The sequence below is a fragment of the Mchenga conophoros genome, linkage group LG23 (genome assembly GCF_057382185.1).
Source record: "Mchenga conophoros isolate Kocher_MC1m ecotype Shallow Benthic linkage group LG23, M_conophoros_male_GT1.1, whole genome shotgun sequence".
NCBI classification, from domain to species: Eukaryota; Metazoa; Chordata; class Actinopteri; order Cichliformes; family Cichlidae; genus Mchenga; species Mchenga conophoros.
In genome coordinates this window covers 40,630,619-40,647,727 of record NC_140547.1, presented here as the reverse complement: position 1 = coordinate 40,647,727, position 17,109 = coordinate 40,630,619, and the positions used below count along the sequence as shown (strand labels likewise).

Sequence of the window (17,109 nt, the reverse complement as noted above, 5' to 3'; positions counted from 1 at the left end):
AGTGAGCATATCAGTGAGGAGTCCTAGCAGCACTTTAGTAGAGAAATACAGTCACTGAACGGAAAATGCAGTCAAATGCAACACACCTAATGACTTACCAGCAGTAAGCTCATATCATTTCAGTCTTATGTCGTTACATAACATACATCAATCTAAGTTCTTTTAAAGCTAAATTGCTTTTAAATGCAGGCAAACACACACACACACACGTACAGAGAGCTTAGTAGCAGGAAAATTCCTCAGTGTGAGCCACTAAAACAAATGCACCAAAGCTCTGTTAGATGGGGTGAGTGAGTTATCTGGTTTCACACACACACACCCTGAGTTTGCGGCTTTGTTTGCGGACCACTTTGCCATGATGCACCACGTGGACAGAACACTGGTTGACAGCGTTGTCTGCTTTGTGTCTCAACCAGTCCTCATAACCCTAAGAGAGAGAGGAGAAGACAGAGAGGAGGATGTAAAAGTGAACATGTGTGCCTGCAGGTGTGGCTGCTGGTGTAGTGTTTACTGTCAACAGTCACATTAGGTGAACTCACCTGTTTAATGGCGGTGACTGTGATGACAAAGAACAGTGGCAGTCCGCTGGTGACCGGACTGGTGGGAGTGTCAATAATCAACTGAAGTGACCGCACACATGAACATACAGTGAGAGAGAGAAATGAATGGCAAAAAAGGTTTCGGGGGAAGAAGAATATATAGAAATGACAGACAGCAGTAAATAGGCAATAAAACATGTCTGAGCTTTATGGCACTAAACATAAATATAAACATAACATAAATATGATTAGTGGAGCTACTTTAAGCTGTTCCCTTATTCACAGTGGTGAATAAGTATAGTAAAAGTGACATCTCACTCTGAAATCCCATATACACGTTTTTCCTCTGGTCTATCACGACAGTTTTAGTGTGAGTCTCCCAGCTTTGAGCAATTTAAGGTAGAAACCATTCTCTGTATATTGAACTGCACATGTCAATAATGAAGCATAAAGAAAAATATGTTTCTACGTGAAACATTTCTTTGATTGACTATAATGATTCATAGAAAGAGATGTTTCTGCTGAGTTTTTCTAATGTATGCTTCTGATGCAAGTGCCATTAAATTCAAGAGAAAGCAGACGTCTCTAGATAAACAGCACACAAGGAAAACTCTCCCTTAAGGAAAAATATGAATTATCTTTACAACATGCTTTGCAGAAGCCTTGTAGTGAAGTTCAGTCAGTGTGAGCAAGAAAATGTTTTACCTGAACCAGAAATATGATGAGAAAGTAGAAGTTGGCGACTCTCCTGAACTGCTCAAACATATTCTTTGGGATGAAGTTCCAAAACGTGTACTGGAAACAAGAAATTTTCTTATGTTTAATTAAAAAGATATAGAGTTTAAAAAGATCCCACAGTGTTATCAACATCTATCCATGATAATGGAAACAAAAGCAAAGAGGCTTAAGACCAGATTCCCTAACATAATGTGCCATTACTAACTGGGTTTTGGCATTAAAAAAAAGTACTGCTGCTAATAACAAAGACAGCACAGTGACAAGATTCAATTCAATTCAATTTTATTTATACAGCGCCAAATCACAACAACAGTCACCTTAAAGCACTTTATATTGAAAGGTAAAGACCGTACAATAATACAACAGAAAAAAACCCAAGCAATCATATAACCCCCTATGAGCAAGTGCTTTGGTCAATGGTCAATGGTAACTTTATTGTCCCTAACGGGAAATTGACTTGCAGTATGTCCGTCCGTCCGTCCAAACAAACAAACAGACAACCAACACATCACATACACTCACCAAAATAATATAATATAATACAAGCCTGAGAAAACAACCTAGATTTTTCATCAAAAAAGTGCAATGTGCAATGGCAACAACACTTATGGTTTAGTGTTATTAACTATGATAATAGCAGTAGGTACAAAAGACAATCTATGTCTCTTTGTCTTCACTGCAGGCACTTTATAACGACGACCTGATGGAAGCAGTTGAAAATCATTAAAGAGAGGATGATCTGAACACAACAGGACAGAGGTTGCCTTCCTCAGCACCTGCCTGTTATAAAAGTCCACAAGCTGGACCTGAGACCTCCCTGAAATCTTGCCCGCCACTTTAACCAGGTTGTTAAGTCTGGTCTTATTATTCAGGGACATATTACCGTACCAAGCAATGATACAGAAAGTTAAAACAGATTCAATAAAACTTTTATAAAAAAGAGTCATCATTTCAGATGAAACATTAAAACCTCTCAACCTCCTTAAAAAGTACAGTCTTTGTTGAACCTTTTTCACTGTAGCAGCAAGATGTTACTCAAAGGACAGAGACTAGGACAAGAACAACCCCCAAATACTTATAACTGTCCACCAGTTCAATGGCTGCACCATTTACCACTGTTAGCGCAGGATGGGGGGATGTCTTCCTGAAGTCAATAACCATGTCCTTGGTTTTCAAGGTGTTAATCATTAAGAAGGACTGATCACACCATGAAACAAACTCATCCACAACAGACCCATGGGAATCCTCTTCACCATGAAGGAGGCTTCCAATGACTGTGTCATCTGCGTATTTAATGAAATGCCTGTTGGCCTGTGTACTGCGACAGTCATTAGTGTACAAAATATACAGTAGAGGAGAGAGACAACAACCTTGTGGTGAGCCAGTAGAAGAGTTCAGCTGAGTTCAGCTGGCGACAGTGGGAAGGAAAAACTCCCTTTTAAAAGGAAGAAACCTCCAGCAGAACTTTCTCAGAGAGGGCCAGTCATCTGCTGTGACCAGTTGGGGTAAGTGGAGGAAGACAGGACAAAAGACATGGCGTGAAAGAGAGCCAGAGATTAATAATAACCAGTGACTCAATGCAGAGAGGTCTATTAACACATAGTGAGTGAGAAAGGTGACTGAAGCTCTTTCTGGGATAGTGGCGCAGCTGCCCCTCTGTTGGTCTTCCTTGGTCTCTTGTGTTCTGGGGGCCACTGTAAGTCTGGAGTCTTGATCTCCTCCATACCTGCTTCATGCCCTGGTGGACGGGGCTGTGGCCCCCCCACACCCTCTAGCAGATCATTACATGAAGGAACAGGTGTACACACGGGTGCTCACACACACAAACTACACCCTTTTTGGCAAAGCACACTGTGCGCTGTCGATATTACGTGCTGCACAATAATGTTTAATATTTAGTATTTGCTGTTATATTCCCATATATCATCGTGATGTTGTTTACTATATTGCTCTCGTTTTCTTCTGCTTGTTTTCTTTTTTCTTTCTCAACAGGTGATCCAGGTGATTGATATATGTATTTTTTTGTCTGCTTATTTAGTTGGTTTTTGGTTTTTTGCCCTTTATCCCAGTCCCTCTTCTCCGCTGTTTTTCCCCCCTCTTCCTTTCTCCCTTTTCTTTTCCTCATTCAAGTCTGTCCCGTATCTAGCAAGTGAAAATAAAAGATAAATAAAATAAACAATAAAAGGTGAATCAAATAGACCATTACGGCAAGGCTGGGATGGTCAATTTGGTAAAGTAAATCCGTTGGGCATCTTTCTTCGCCTTTAGACAATAATTCTGATGGCAAAAGAACCAAACGGGACAGGCAAAAAAAAAAAAAAAAAAAGAGAAAGGTGACTGAAGAAAAAATGCTCAATGCATCATGGGAATCCCCCAGCAGCCTATTGCAGCATAACTAAGGGAGGATTCAGGGTCACGTGCACTGTTCCCTCTAAGCTGAGCACGTGAGCAATCTCGCACTGCTGACACAGTCTCCGCGCACAGAAAATCAGCAAAATAAAATAAATACATGTATTTACTTTAATTCCAATTCAGGCTGGATTTTTTTTTTTGTGTGCGCAGCGGAGATTTTCTGTGTGGTTAAACCATGTCAGCAGTGCGCGATTGCTCACGCGCTCAGCTTAGAGGGAACATTGGTCACGTGATCCAGCCCTAACTATATGCTTTAACAAAAAGGAATGTTTTAAGCCTAATCTTAAAAGTAGAGATAGTGTCTGTCTCCCGAATCCAAACTGGAAGCTGGTTCCATAGAAGAGGGGCCTGAAAACTGAAGGCTCTCCCTCCCATTTTACTTTTAAATACTCTAGGAACAACAAGTAAGCCTGCAGTGTGAGAGCAAAGTGCTCTAATGGGGTGATATGGTACTATAAGGTCATTAAGATAAGATGGGGTCAGATTATTCAAGATGTGAGATCTTGTATTTGAGGAGCAGGATTTTAATTTTAAGTCTGGATTTAACAGGAAGCCAATGAAGATAGGCCAGTATAGGAGAAATATGCTCTCTCTTTCTAGTCCCTGTCAGTACACTTGCTGCAGCATTTTGGATTAACTGAACACTTTCCAGGGAGTTTTTAGGACATCCTGATAATAACAAATTAGAGTAGTCCAGCCTAAAAGTAATAATTGCAGTAGTTTTTGCGTGTAATAGGTAGGAAATCATAATTTTGCACATGAACACATATGCTATAAAACAGAGAAATGTAGAGTTTACTAAATGTTTTTTCCTTTTTTCCTTTTATTGTTTGTTTTTTTAAATCAGGCAGCAGGAGGAAGCTTTTCTTGGCAACATGTAAAATAATGTTTATTGGTACAAACTCAAACCTCAAACACTCAAAGGACCTGTGATGAACAGTTGAGAGAGGCCTGGTTAACGTGCTGTAGTAAGTGAGACTTAGTTATAGATAGTTATGCCAGTTGGACCATATCAGCAAAATCTTTCTTCATACTACGACTCAATGCAAATATTACATCCAGGTCAGAAATCTAGGCTTCTTTCATTTACAGCTTGTAAAACTAAAATTAATGTTCATGCAGCATAGCCTCAGATTATAACAAGCTGACATTTAGACTGGAGGGACAGAATTAATCAACAGAAAGTCCACTCCAAGACCAGCTTAGCAGTTGGAACCAGCATAAATACCAGCTGGTTCTACCAGTCCCTGATAGCTTTAACAGCGGGGGGGGGGGAATGGTATAATCAAGCATTCCAGTGTCAATATACAATATATATTTTACGAACCACAGATATGACATTTTCAAAAAGTTGGAGCGGGTCTAAACTGATCACTGAAATTAAAACACAGCACAGAGTGTTCTTTCCCAAAACAGCTCATTCACTGGTCTTTGTCCCATTACCAAGTAGTGGTCGCCCACGCTTTAAAAACAAAGCATGAATAGTGCTGGAGTACTAACAGCTCTGTTCTGCTGTGTCCTTTTGTTTAGACACTGATGCTGCGCTCAAATCATAATTGATTTTAAAGCTTCACCTCTTCACCTCTAAACTCTCATGATATTGCAGGCAGATCCTGATGAAGCAAGTCCTGCTTTGAATATGTGTGCATCTGTGTGGGTGGGTGTTTCACTGACCTTTGAAGAGACTATTCTGTTGTCAGGAAATCTTTGCTGTATAAAAGCTTCAGTTCCTGGAGGAGGCTCCTTATGTCCAATGTAAATTGTCCGGCTATCGACCCAGTTCTCCTCCCCGACACACTATGGGAGGAAAGACACAGAACAAGTTTGATTACCCTGCACCATACATGATGGTTTCATGTAGTATCAGTTTATATTGTCATTGTTTTAGTTTAGACAGTATGCGGTATGCTGACAGACGTCTGTGAGGACTAGTGTGTACGTACCGTACGGGACACACAAAAACAGACTCACAAACATTGAGAGAGAATTACAATGAATGAGTTATTTCTTCTCAATCAATGAGAGCCTTTGTTGCCACAGATACACAGACCTGCATGTGACTAAGACTGGAATGCATTACACACACACACACACACACACACACACACACACACACGCACGCACACACACGCACACACACACACAAACACAGATGAAACAGCAGGATTGTGTCTCTCTGCGCTGATGCTGCTAGTTTGTTATTTTTGACAACCCTTTGTTTGTTTGTTTGGTTGTTTTTATTTCTTTTTGGTCTTTGTTAACAGGAAAATTGTACTTAGTAGTCAGTATAATCTTTTAATGATATAAGTTTGCATATGGTAGAATGCTGCATGTAATCATTTGTGTGTAGAAGTATATAGTTGGTGGCATATTGAAAGAATGTCTCATCCTAGGAGGTCTGTAACATTCTAGGGTGTTCACCCCCACACCCTAGGAGCATGGGAGAGGTCGTACCTTGTCTTATTTTTTTACGGTAGGATTAACGTAGCTATGTCAGTTTTAGTTTAAGTGCTTCTTTACATATAGATGAACTGTTGGATTTTCCAGACCAGCAGGTTAAGGGAAGTCGTTTATGGGGCCACGCTCTGACCCCACACACACACACACACACACACACACACACACACACACACACACACACACACACACACACACACACACCTCCACATTCCAATGTAAGGAACAAACGCTCACTGAAGTATAAATAAAGACCGGGGCAGTTTCTCAGCGCGAGCCTCAGTGCTGGAGGCTGCCCTTGCTAGCAAGACGTTCTGTGTGTTTCTCTTCTCTGAGTCTTTACTGAAGAAGTGTTTTAGAGTATATTTCTTAACAGTCTTCAGGGTAGAAAAATTAAATATTTTCATCACAATTACCATAACATGTGTTAAATCATATAGTTCCTAAATACATAAACTCCTTCCTTGTAGTATTTTATTTTAAAGCCTCTAATGCTAATATTTTATTTTTATTTTTTTGTAAAAAGTGATGTCTTTTACACAAAACATATTAATCTAAACCACTCAACTTAGTCTAGATTTCCTTTGCACAATTGTTTGAATGAAAACTAGAAAAAATTTTCAGCCATTCAGTTTATATGTGATAAAGACAAACTTGAATACTCAAAGTTAACATGTGGTAGATTAGCAGTGGTGAGAATGCAGAGGACAAACTCAATCATTCAGCATGTCGTTCTAACGCTCAAAATGTCAGGCAAACTGGTTTAAAATATTTAAGGCAGGTCTGGACCTGCATGAGAAACACACTTGCTACCTCTGATGTCAACACAATCTTTCCCACTAACCCTGAGAAAGAAATCAGTTGCCTAATATTTTTTCAAATCCACACCAACACAAATATGCAGGTAGAGCACCTTTCTACAACTATTTTCATCCTCTTTTGGTGCTCATTGACATTTTCATTTGACACAATTTAAAGAGGCCCGGAAGTGCCGCAATTCAAACAAACATTGTGCTTTGTGCTCTGCTGCATTTATGTGAAATTTATAGGCACTTACAAAGCAAGCATTTACATACAAAACAGGCTGTTTGGATTCCTCCATCAACAAATGACTGTGGCTCCGGTTAATGGCTTTAGATAACAAATGGGTGACCCTGAACATCTCAGCGTGGAGCATTTTGTCTGACATCTCAGCTCTGCTGCCACAAGGACAGCTGCTTATATTATATCATATTTCACTTTTGATTTATTGACCTCTTCCTTTCTTTCCATTTTATATTTTATTGAGCTGCTTTTGTGCAATTTTAAACATTTTCTGAGCTATTGTTTTGTGATGTTGTATTTGTTTTTATTGGGATTTTATTTTCCTTTTCATGATTTTGGCTACTGTGACGTTTGAGCATAAATAAAGTATATATTTCACCTCTGAACTTGAATATCAGCAACCTCAGAGCTCTACACAATATAACATCAGTCCTCTCACACGTAGCTCTTTGTATTTTCTCTAAAATTTCAATGATTCAATCTTCACTTCTTATCCACAAGTACTCTAATCATAAGATTTATGCACAGTATAGTTACTGTATAAAAAGGTCCAGGTGTGTAAAATGATTAGAAGATAACACACTTTGTTTACAGTCAATGAAGTACAGGTAGCTTCCATGACATGAAATTACATCTGAAATACCTGCAACAATCTATCTGTTTTCAGGGTCAGAGGAGGGCTGGAGAGCACCCTGAACAAGTAACCAATCACTCACAGCGCTAACACAGACAGACAGACAATCCCTCACATCTACTCTAATGTAGAATCACCAGTTCACCTAGCACGCATGTCTCTGGGCTATGAGAGGAAGGAGGCATACAGGAGAGAAACCAGCCTGCATATGCAGACTGTACACAGAAATGCCCCTGATGGCCAGCAGCCTCAAACCCAGAGCCTTCCTGCTCTGAGGCGATATTGCCAAACATTGCATCAACCTTTATTTCCTTTGTCAAAAACAATGAACAAATACTATTTTAGCCTTCATATTACTGTTTGAAAAATGTCCTTAATAACTGTGGTTGTAGTCTTTTAAGATGAGAAGGGTCATCCAAAGCTTCAACCAAACAGTCTGAATTATATCTAGACAGCCATGTCATGGCAGGCAGCAGCCATCTGGCCATTTTGACCTGAAGTAACCAGAATGAAAAGCAGGCCTGGGCACCTAAGTCTGTCTCTCTCATTTTAGCCATTTCCTGCACATATTACGACTGTCAGTGTCAGCAATCACAACAAATAAACACAGCGAGTCGTTTAATTTGTCCACAAATCATCTGCCTGCACGCACACACACACACACACACACACACACACACACACACACACACACACACACACACACACACACACACACACAGAGGCTAACGAGAGGTGACAGTAATCTGTGGCCAGTGAATGAGATTGTGTGTCAAGAGGCTGCATGGCCCAGTTTTTTTTTACTTTTGCTCTATCTATCTTTTACACACACACACACACACACACACACACACACACAGAGAGAGAAACAAGTTAACTCGCAGCTCTAAGATTACCTTGTTTAGGATCAAGGTCCATTTATATCCTGTGACCTCCAATTATCTATGTGACACAGTAAAGGAATAATGGAAATGGAAGGAACAGGAAGACTAAAAGCAAAATGGAAACTGATGAAAACTGGCATATAAAGCTTGAACCATCTGCCTACTTCCCTCTCTTCCTTGCTAAAAGCTATTGTCGATGCCCTATTGAGACCAAAGGTGCTAAAACCGGAGTTTAATTTCTGTGTTGACATTTAGATCGGTTCACATCATGTGCCTCAGAAGCCGTTCTATAATAAATCCAAACCAACATCATCCATCATATCTGACAATCACCACACTCTGATATCTCTGTGAAGACGGGGATGAAAACCAGATACCACGGACAGCTTGCCAATCCTGACACCCACACAGTGTTGCTGTTCCTCCTCTTCTCTCCCACCTGCCTGCTCCGTCTGCTTCACCTCACACATTTCTTACATATTTCCTGTTAGCTGTCTGCTTATGGAAGACAGCCATATTTCTATACAAGACTCTGGCTGGTAAACTATATAATATCTAGCATGCAGCAGAAAGTATTTCTCATTTCTGTCATACAGTTACTAATGAAAAAAGACAGAAGGAAGGGGGCAGTTAATGTTGTTGTGGTTTTATAATCAATCAATGCGTAATGTGGCCCAATATAAACATGTTGCATAATAACAGTTAGTAGGAGATGCTCCGATTATTAACTCATAATTGGTAGCAGCGCCTAAGCTTAATATTAGGATCTTGTTCACAAATGTAGCACCTACAGGAGGCAGTACCCCCTTTCTTCTGTGTGAACACTATGGATTTGAGGACCATCACAGTACTAAGAGCTGTTTTGTTTGTGTGTTTTTAGCTCATAGTACCATTCCTAGTGTAACAGCAAGTTTGAGTGTTGTAGATGTAAAATGGTTGCTCCAGATGTGCGTCTAAACATCAGCAGCTCTTAATGTTACTGTTGAAAAAAATCAGAATTAAACCTAAATGAAATGAACAAGCTGAAAAGTTTAGGCTTTTTTGACCCTATTAAATATTAAAATATTTACCAGCAATACACTTGAACTTGCTACAAGGAGAAGCAATAAAGAGCGACACTGAAGAAGCTGAAACAGGATTAAAAACAGGGATAAATGAAAAAAAGGGATCAAAACAAGAGGCGATGTTGGAAAACTAGCTGCTGGCCAGCTTTTGTGTTACTTCAGAGTTTCTATTCGTGGGGCAAATGCAAGCAAAAATTAAAAATAAATAAGGATTCGACGGCAAATAGCTCCCAGGGGACCTACTCAGAGGGTACTTATCCTCAGACAGTCCCCAGAAGAGTCCCAGAAGAGTTTGGTCTAATTAGACTAAATTACTGCGCTGCTTCAGTTTGTTTCATCCAAACTACTGAATGGATTAAAGGGATGAATCCCAGGATAATTGTTCTTTTTTTTTAGTGATAAAGTCAGCCGTCTTATCTGTGATACAGATCAGCAACTGCACAACTATACTAACTATACACTATTACTACCAGTGCAGTAATGCTGCATGACTATTGTTTAAAAGCTGAGCGAAAAGTTGCGCAGAACAATGAATTTGTTTGGATGTTATGATCATTTCAGAAATCTGTATTGATCAGTGTTGTTTTTCTTTAGTCTAACCAGATGGCACTCCACAAGAATCAGTGGGCCTTCTCTCTCGCTGTCCATGTTGCCGGTAATGCAACTTTATTGGTTTTCTCACCTCTTTCCTCTCTGTCTCTCACCACAATCCGGTCGGCCTCTAAGTCCACATTCTCTCTCCTATCGATTATGTTTAGCTTTCATCCGGATTTGAGCTTTTTACATCAAAGGCTGTCTGCGTTTAATCAAATAAAATAGCATCTTTACAAAATAAAAGCGAGGCTTATAAAATAAAGCTCTGCCGTATTAGCTCTGGCTTTTCGACTTTGAATGTAACTGGAAACTTCGGGCTATTCTGGACCTTGATAATCACTATTAGCAGAGGTTCACGTTTCAGGACGTTGGAGGTTTCAGGGGCGTATTTATAGTTGGAAGGGAAACATTTGTGGTCAGGAGAGAAAGATGGAGAGAGCTCAGAGGCTTTGTTCGTGTCTGTCTCACTCAGCACCCATATTCACTTTCCTGAATGTTAGTGGAAAGCGACAGGCTCACATACGAGGACTAACACATCCCTGCAACATCAAAAGACAACTGAGAAGCCATACATGAACAATGGCATATAACGTTACCTGTGCAGACACAAGGTATATTTAGACAAGCCTAACTTGTGCTGTCATTGTGTGTCTGTGTCTGTGTGTCTGCATAATACAAGAATGATGAGGTAAGCCCACCCAGTGTCAACATTAACGTAACAGGCACCGGGCTTATTTTAGGAATTTCACATTTAGATTTAGCGCCTGAATGTACACACAGGTGCAAAGATCAGCGGCACAAGTCTCTGAGAGTTTTAGGAAGTGAAATTAACTCTTCGAATGTTATCTTTTATGTATTATAGCTTTTTAAGTGACAGCGTCACAGCTGTCACTATTGTTTTTATTAGTATTAGTAATATTATTATTAGTAAAGGGCAACAAATATAATACTAGGTTCCATTCCTCTGTGCTCTCGTTCTGTATTCTGGATATGATTACTTAAGGTTTTTGATATTGCAAAAAAAAATAAAGTAATATAAAAGTAAATAAATTAAATTCATTTCATTGTTTCTGTTAACTTCTGATTTTCTGTTAATCACTTACACCCTATGGAAAATATGACTGAATACTCAAAATATAGGCAGAAAAGGGTGAAAAAAACTACTTGATTAAAACAGGATTGTTTCCAGGCACTGACTACGAGCACCCACATTACCATAATATAATCACAAACAAAGTGAATACATATAATACCTTTAATCAGCTGTACCTGCGTATCTGTATTTCTGTTAGATTTAAAATGTTAAAAGATAAACATGAAGTGAAAAAAGGAGACGAAAAGGTCATCCAGTGCATCACATTATTCACATTATCCTGACTTAGATCTCATTTAAATGTGTGAATACGTCAGAGTTTTAATAAATCGCACACTTTTAAAATGCCTTGAGAACTGAACGCAGCATTTGAGAGGCAGAAACTGAAGGCCCACTGTGACAAGTAACAGAGGGCCATATTGTAAACAGCAAAACATTGACCCACCCACTCACACACAAGACGCTTCCTGCAGCAGACACACACCCCACCCCTGACCCCACCAACCAAGACACAGAGGAGCAACAAATTCATGTGTGAAAGAGAACGAGAGACGATGCTCGACAGGCAGGACCCAGAGAAGAGAGACAGTTGATATGGTTCCTTCCATCAATACCAACAAAAGAGATGTTATTTTGATTAGATAAGACATACCTATGTGTTTGCTCTCCAACGAGACATTGGAGTACCTGTTGAGAGGATTTTCATTACGTGGATTGTTTCATTATCGGGCTCTTTTGGTATGTGCCCAGCTGGTAAATACAGAAAGATCCATACAAATCCATAATCACAGCAGCACATGGCCGAGACGTGATTTTAAGATTGACAACAATAGAGCGCACATCAACATTGTCACCTGTAACTCAACTGACAGTTAAAATTATCTTATAATCTTTATTAAATCTATGACGAATGCACCCTTAGGTGAACAAAGGTCATAATTTGGTCTCTTTAATGACTGACACAAAGGTTGTTACAGTAGGAAAACCACTAAATCTCTACAACCTCATCTGGTGTCAACTACATTAGATTAAGTAAAATGGTAAATGGCCTGTATTTGTATAGCCCTTTACTAGTCCCTAAGGACCCCAAAGCGCTTTACACATTCAGTCATCCACCCATTCACACACATTCACACACTGGTGATGGCAAGCTACATTGTAGCCACAGCCACCCTGGGGCGCACTGACCAGTTACTCTGGTGTCTGTGAGTTGGTTAAACTTCCACCCATCTCCACACTACTGAACTCATGACTGAGTGTTTCACATTTGATCACATGAGAAAAATGAGCACATCCACTCTACATATCTGTTCCAGAAAGCCTGGAGCTTATTAAGAGCTGCGCAAGAAATGAGGAAGTGGAGCCACTTCTCTCTTCTCTTACTCATTTTCCTAATCTGAACCATTGTTGTAAGGTTAGAGGGCTAGAAGGTGTGTAACGCAGTTTGTGATTTTGGTTTATATAAATAAAATCAACTTAAAAGAAATAATTTATAATGACCATGCTGAATGTAGTCAAATTAACACATACTCACTCACTGTACTAACTGCACAATCCAGAAACCAACCTCCACACTGCACTCAGTCAGTGCTGTATGAAGCCTGGCAGGTAAAGATAACATTTACAGGACACTGAGCAGCAAAAGAGGAAATGACCACAAAACACACAAACTATTGTTCCTCTGCAGATTTAAAGGCTGAGTTTATCGTTTCCACCGATGACCAACCCGACATTGTTTTATCTCCCACTGCAACAGGCAGCGCTAAAAATTAGTCAACAGCTTTCTGCTATAAAGCCGGTCTACGTTCTGTGTTATACATCATGTTTGCATGTGGAAACACATTCCTCACGTGTGTCATGAGTGTTTATTATCGCTCAGCTGCCACTGCGCTACAGCGATAAGGCAAACCAAGCTTTCTTGTCTAAATCACTAGCCGATAAATGCAAAGTGTGTGTGTGCATTAGCAATTACTCATATACTTGAGTCAGATGAGTAGAAAGGTAAATAACTGATAACGTGCAGAAGCGGGGAGATTCTCATACTAACTCTGAACCCATGAATGTTTTCCCATTTTCTACACAAGAAGATTTTTCACACCATCCCTGCGGGGCTTCTCTCAATGGACTTGATAGGAAAAGGCAAAAGAGCAAGCCAGAAATAGCAGTGAGCATGTACTATCATGTGTTTCAGAATTACGTGGGGAGGGTAATAAAACGATTGACTGTTGCACGTCCAGAAAAATAAAAATAAAATAAAACACCACACAGATGATATGGAGGTTCACTCACCCCGGCTGTCTGTAGTTTAATCTTTATGTGTTTGTGATGTTCTGATAAGGGTACAGATATGTGTGTGCAATCATCTTGGCATGTGTATTACCTGAGTTACAGATTAAAGACCAGCTGTGCGCCCCATCTGTCACAATGTTGTCTAGCCTCACCCAGGCCGCCCTGGCCAGGCCAAATGAGATAATGGTAAATCCTCATCATCCAGCCTTAAATGCCTTCAATCAACGCTGTGATTGAATGCTGTGTTCACCCCAGAGAGAAGTTAGCAGTCATGCATTTGGAGCTGAGTGTCTGGGAAAAGTGATCCAGAAGCCTGTAGTTAAGATTACACTACTTTATCCTAACACAAACTCGAAATAAAATGCTGACTGTTTCCATAATAGGAATTTATGCATTTAAACATGACAAAGCAGCTTGGACTTTATGTTAATTAAGAGTGTGTGATAGAGCTGATCTTGCCATCAAGTAACCCACCACTAAATTTCTTTCCCATGTTTGAGACCAGAAAAAGGCTCTAAGAATGAGCTCTTAAAAGTTAAAGGGAATGTATAAGTGGCTCCATCTCAGTGACAAAATTGATTAATTGATCTATAGCACAATCTGCACCCAGTCTCCACAATTTCATTTTGTCCATCAGCATTACACATCGCTCTGGCCTCCCCCTGCTGTGGTGGCAAGGGGAACTCACAAAGTAAAGGTCAACATTGTAGCAGCAGTGCTTTATGGTGTGAGAGAAGAATTAATTTTGCCAGAGACCTGGAACATTGTAGCTTTGCAAAACTGCATAATGGGGACACTTTAATTCTGAAAAAGCACTACTGTGTGTGTGTGTGTGTGTGTGTGTGTGTGTGTGTGTGTGAGAGAGAGAGAGAGAGGGAGAGAGAGCGAGAGAGAGAGAGAGTGTAGGTAAAATACCAAGCCACAATGGCATCATAGAGATCGGACAACAGAAAAATAATCAGTTACCCACAAACTAACTGTGTCTCTGTGTGTCTCCGGGGGATTTAGTGATCTGACTGCTCTCGTCAGTGTTTTGTAACCTTCTACATGCACACACACGCAACCAAACGCACACACACAATGGCCTGATCACATGAGAGCACTACTTGTATTAATCAGAGTCAGTGGAATTTACAATTCAGCAGTTGTTCAACCTTTGTGTGTGTGTGTGAGAGAGAGAGAACTGTTTTTAAAGTAACTCTGCACCTGCATGTCCTTAAAAACTCTTGCATCTGTAGAACTGAGTTAAACCAGGAGCAAAAAGGAGGGAAACACAGGAACGATGTAGCGACAAAGAGCGCCAGTTTCCAGTATTCTTCAGGTCAGCATGAACTCCTTTGCACTACAATGGAAATATTAAGTGCTTTTCTTACTTACTTGCTATTTTTAATGCAACTGCAGTAACTATAGTTGTCACATTTGCTGCATAATTGTTAACACAGCTACATACAAAGTTTTAATAATTGCCAGAAAAAAGTTGTCAAGTAATGTTTGCCTAAAAATCATTCTTCTGATCTTGCATGGACCAAATAAATAATCAGAAGATAATCATTTTGTTGTAGCCCCAGTTTCTAAATCTGCTACATAAGCTACAACTAATAGTTTAACTGCAACGGCTGCTGTGACCAGGTGTTTTTAGTAACACCTCTTTTTTAACAACAACTGCTCTTGTTACCAGTTCTAAGGACTACTTCTCATCCCAACGCTTTCAGCATGCTTATTTAGTCAAAATTTATTATCAGCATCTACAGGTTACGCATCAAGATTCATGCAATAAAATTTCAGTAAACTGTCTCAATCAGCAACTCCACAAAGTAATAATAAACTGAGCATCCAGGGCTTCACTCAACTCTTCTTGCCTATTACTGACTGAACGCATCACTCAAAGTGACAGACAGTGTCAGTTGTCAAAGACATGCACTATTTATCAACACAATGCAAAATTATTAAGCAATGCTTATAAAGAGGCACAATGCATATTTCTGCAGTACAAAATCTAGTCTGATTCATTCACTGATTGTCTGGATACGTAATGAAATCTGACATTTTGTATTACTGCAGTGATGAACAACAGTATAGTATACTGTGTGGCTTTAATGCATGACTTTTAAAAGACTGAGGTTCAGTTAGATTTAGTACAGCACTCCACAAAAATACTTGAACTAAAAGAAGTTATTACTATTTAAGTGGAAAACATAATTATACTGGATTCCTGGTGACAATATTCACTGAAACCTCCTATAAATCCACTAAAATTAAATGTTTTCTGATTTTAATGAATACGCATAATATAAAAAGAAGTCTTAGTGTCTTGTGCACGTTTAGTCCACAGCTTGTTTTTATAAAAAGACTTAAGACATAACACATAATTGGTTGAGCTAGAATTAAAATTGAACTATAAATCAATTACAGCTTAATAAACTCTCAATAAAATACATGTTATGTTTCGTGTTAATAAATGAATCCTAAGGGGAGGTATGTGAGCGTAAACAGCAGGGCTGAAAACTCTCGTGAGATCATCCATCACTGAGATAAAATGAGCCGAAATAGACATTCACCTGTCTCCATTCCTTATGTAGGTCAGAAGACCACTCACCAGCTGTGTGGGTGGGTGTGTGGATGTGAGAAAGAGGCTATGTGATGGTTTGTTTGGTGGTGTTAATGCTTAAACAGCTGAGTAACTTGGTTTGTGAAAAGTGTTATATAATCATTTTATCCACATAAATGAGCTTGAGCAAACTTAATTAAATCTACATTCATGTATTACATTAAAAAAAATAAATTATTCTGTAGAAGATGTTCTCTTTCTACAGCCACACAAACCACTGCCACGTAGCCGACCTTTCCTGCTCCATCATCATTTCCTCTCCTTGATAAACTGTTGAGGACTGTGGGTAAAGGACAAGATAAAGCAGCAGAGGAAGAGAGGAGAAGAACTGGTAACCTCAGCCAGCTTCTGGCAGCTAAACAGAGAAATTCATTAGCCTGGTTTTCACAGAGCACATCTCGGTAGGGGACTGAGATAATATACCTGCTTTACCACAATGTACGCTTGTCTTCCAGTCTCTGTTTTCACCCCCTCTGATGACCCAGAATTACAAATATTCCTTCTTTCCCCTGGAGTTAGACTTGGGAAATCTATGGGGCAACATATATAGCTGCTGCTGTTGGGCAGTTATTGCCCTCAGTGAAGTGGATGGAGGATAACGCGGGAGAGATACAAGGCAGAAGGCAGACGAGCTAATAGACCAACCACTGTGCTGCTCCTTAGAGCTGGACAGAAGGCCATTGTTGTGGATTTCCTGTAGATAAGCACAGTCATTCTTTGGATAGCAAGGGAGCAAACATACACAGTGCTCAA

The 17,109-nt window shown here is 39.7% G+C and overlaps 1 protein-coding gene across 7 annotated transcripts in view; it reads right to left on the bottom strand.

Annotated features, from left to right (window-relative positions):
* The window catches only part of atp11a (ATPase phospholipid transporting 11A), a 54,339-nt gene that overhangs the window by 23,249 nt on the left and 13,981 nt on the right, over positions 1 to 17,109 (bottom strand). For all 7 annotated transcript variants that reach the window (XM_085263991.1, XM_085263988.1, XM_085263990.1 and 4 more), the window contains exons 2-5: positions 5,364 to 5,486; positions 1,245 to 1,334; positions 540 to 620; positions 320 to 427 (exon numbers count right to left, since the gene is read on the bottom strand). In XM_085263991.1, coding sequence (XP_085120117.1) covers positions 320 to 427; positions 540 to 620; positions 1,245 to 1,334; positions 5,364 to 5,486 — 402 coding nt within the window. The remainder of the gene's footprint in view (positions 1 to 319; positions 428 to 539; positions 621 to 1,244; positions 1,335 to 5,363; positions 5,487 to 17,109) is intronic.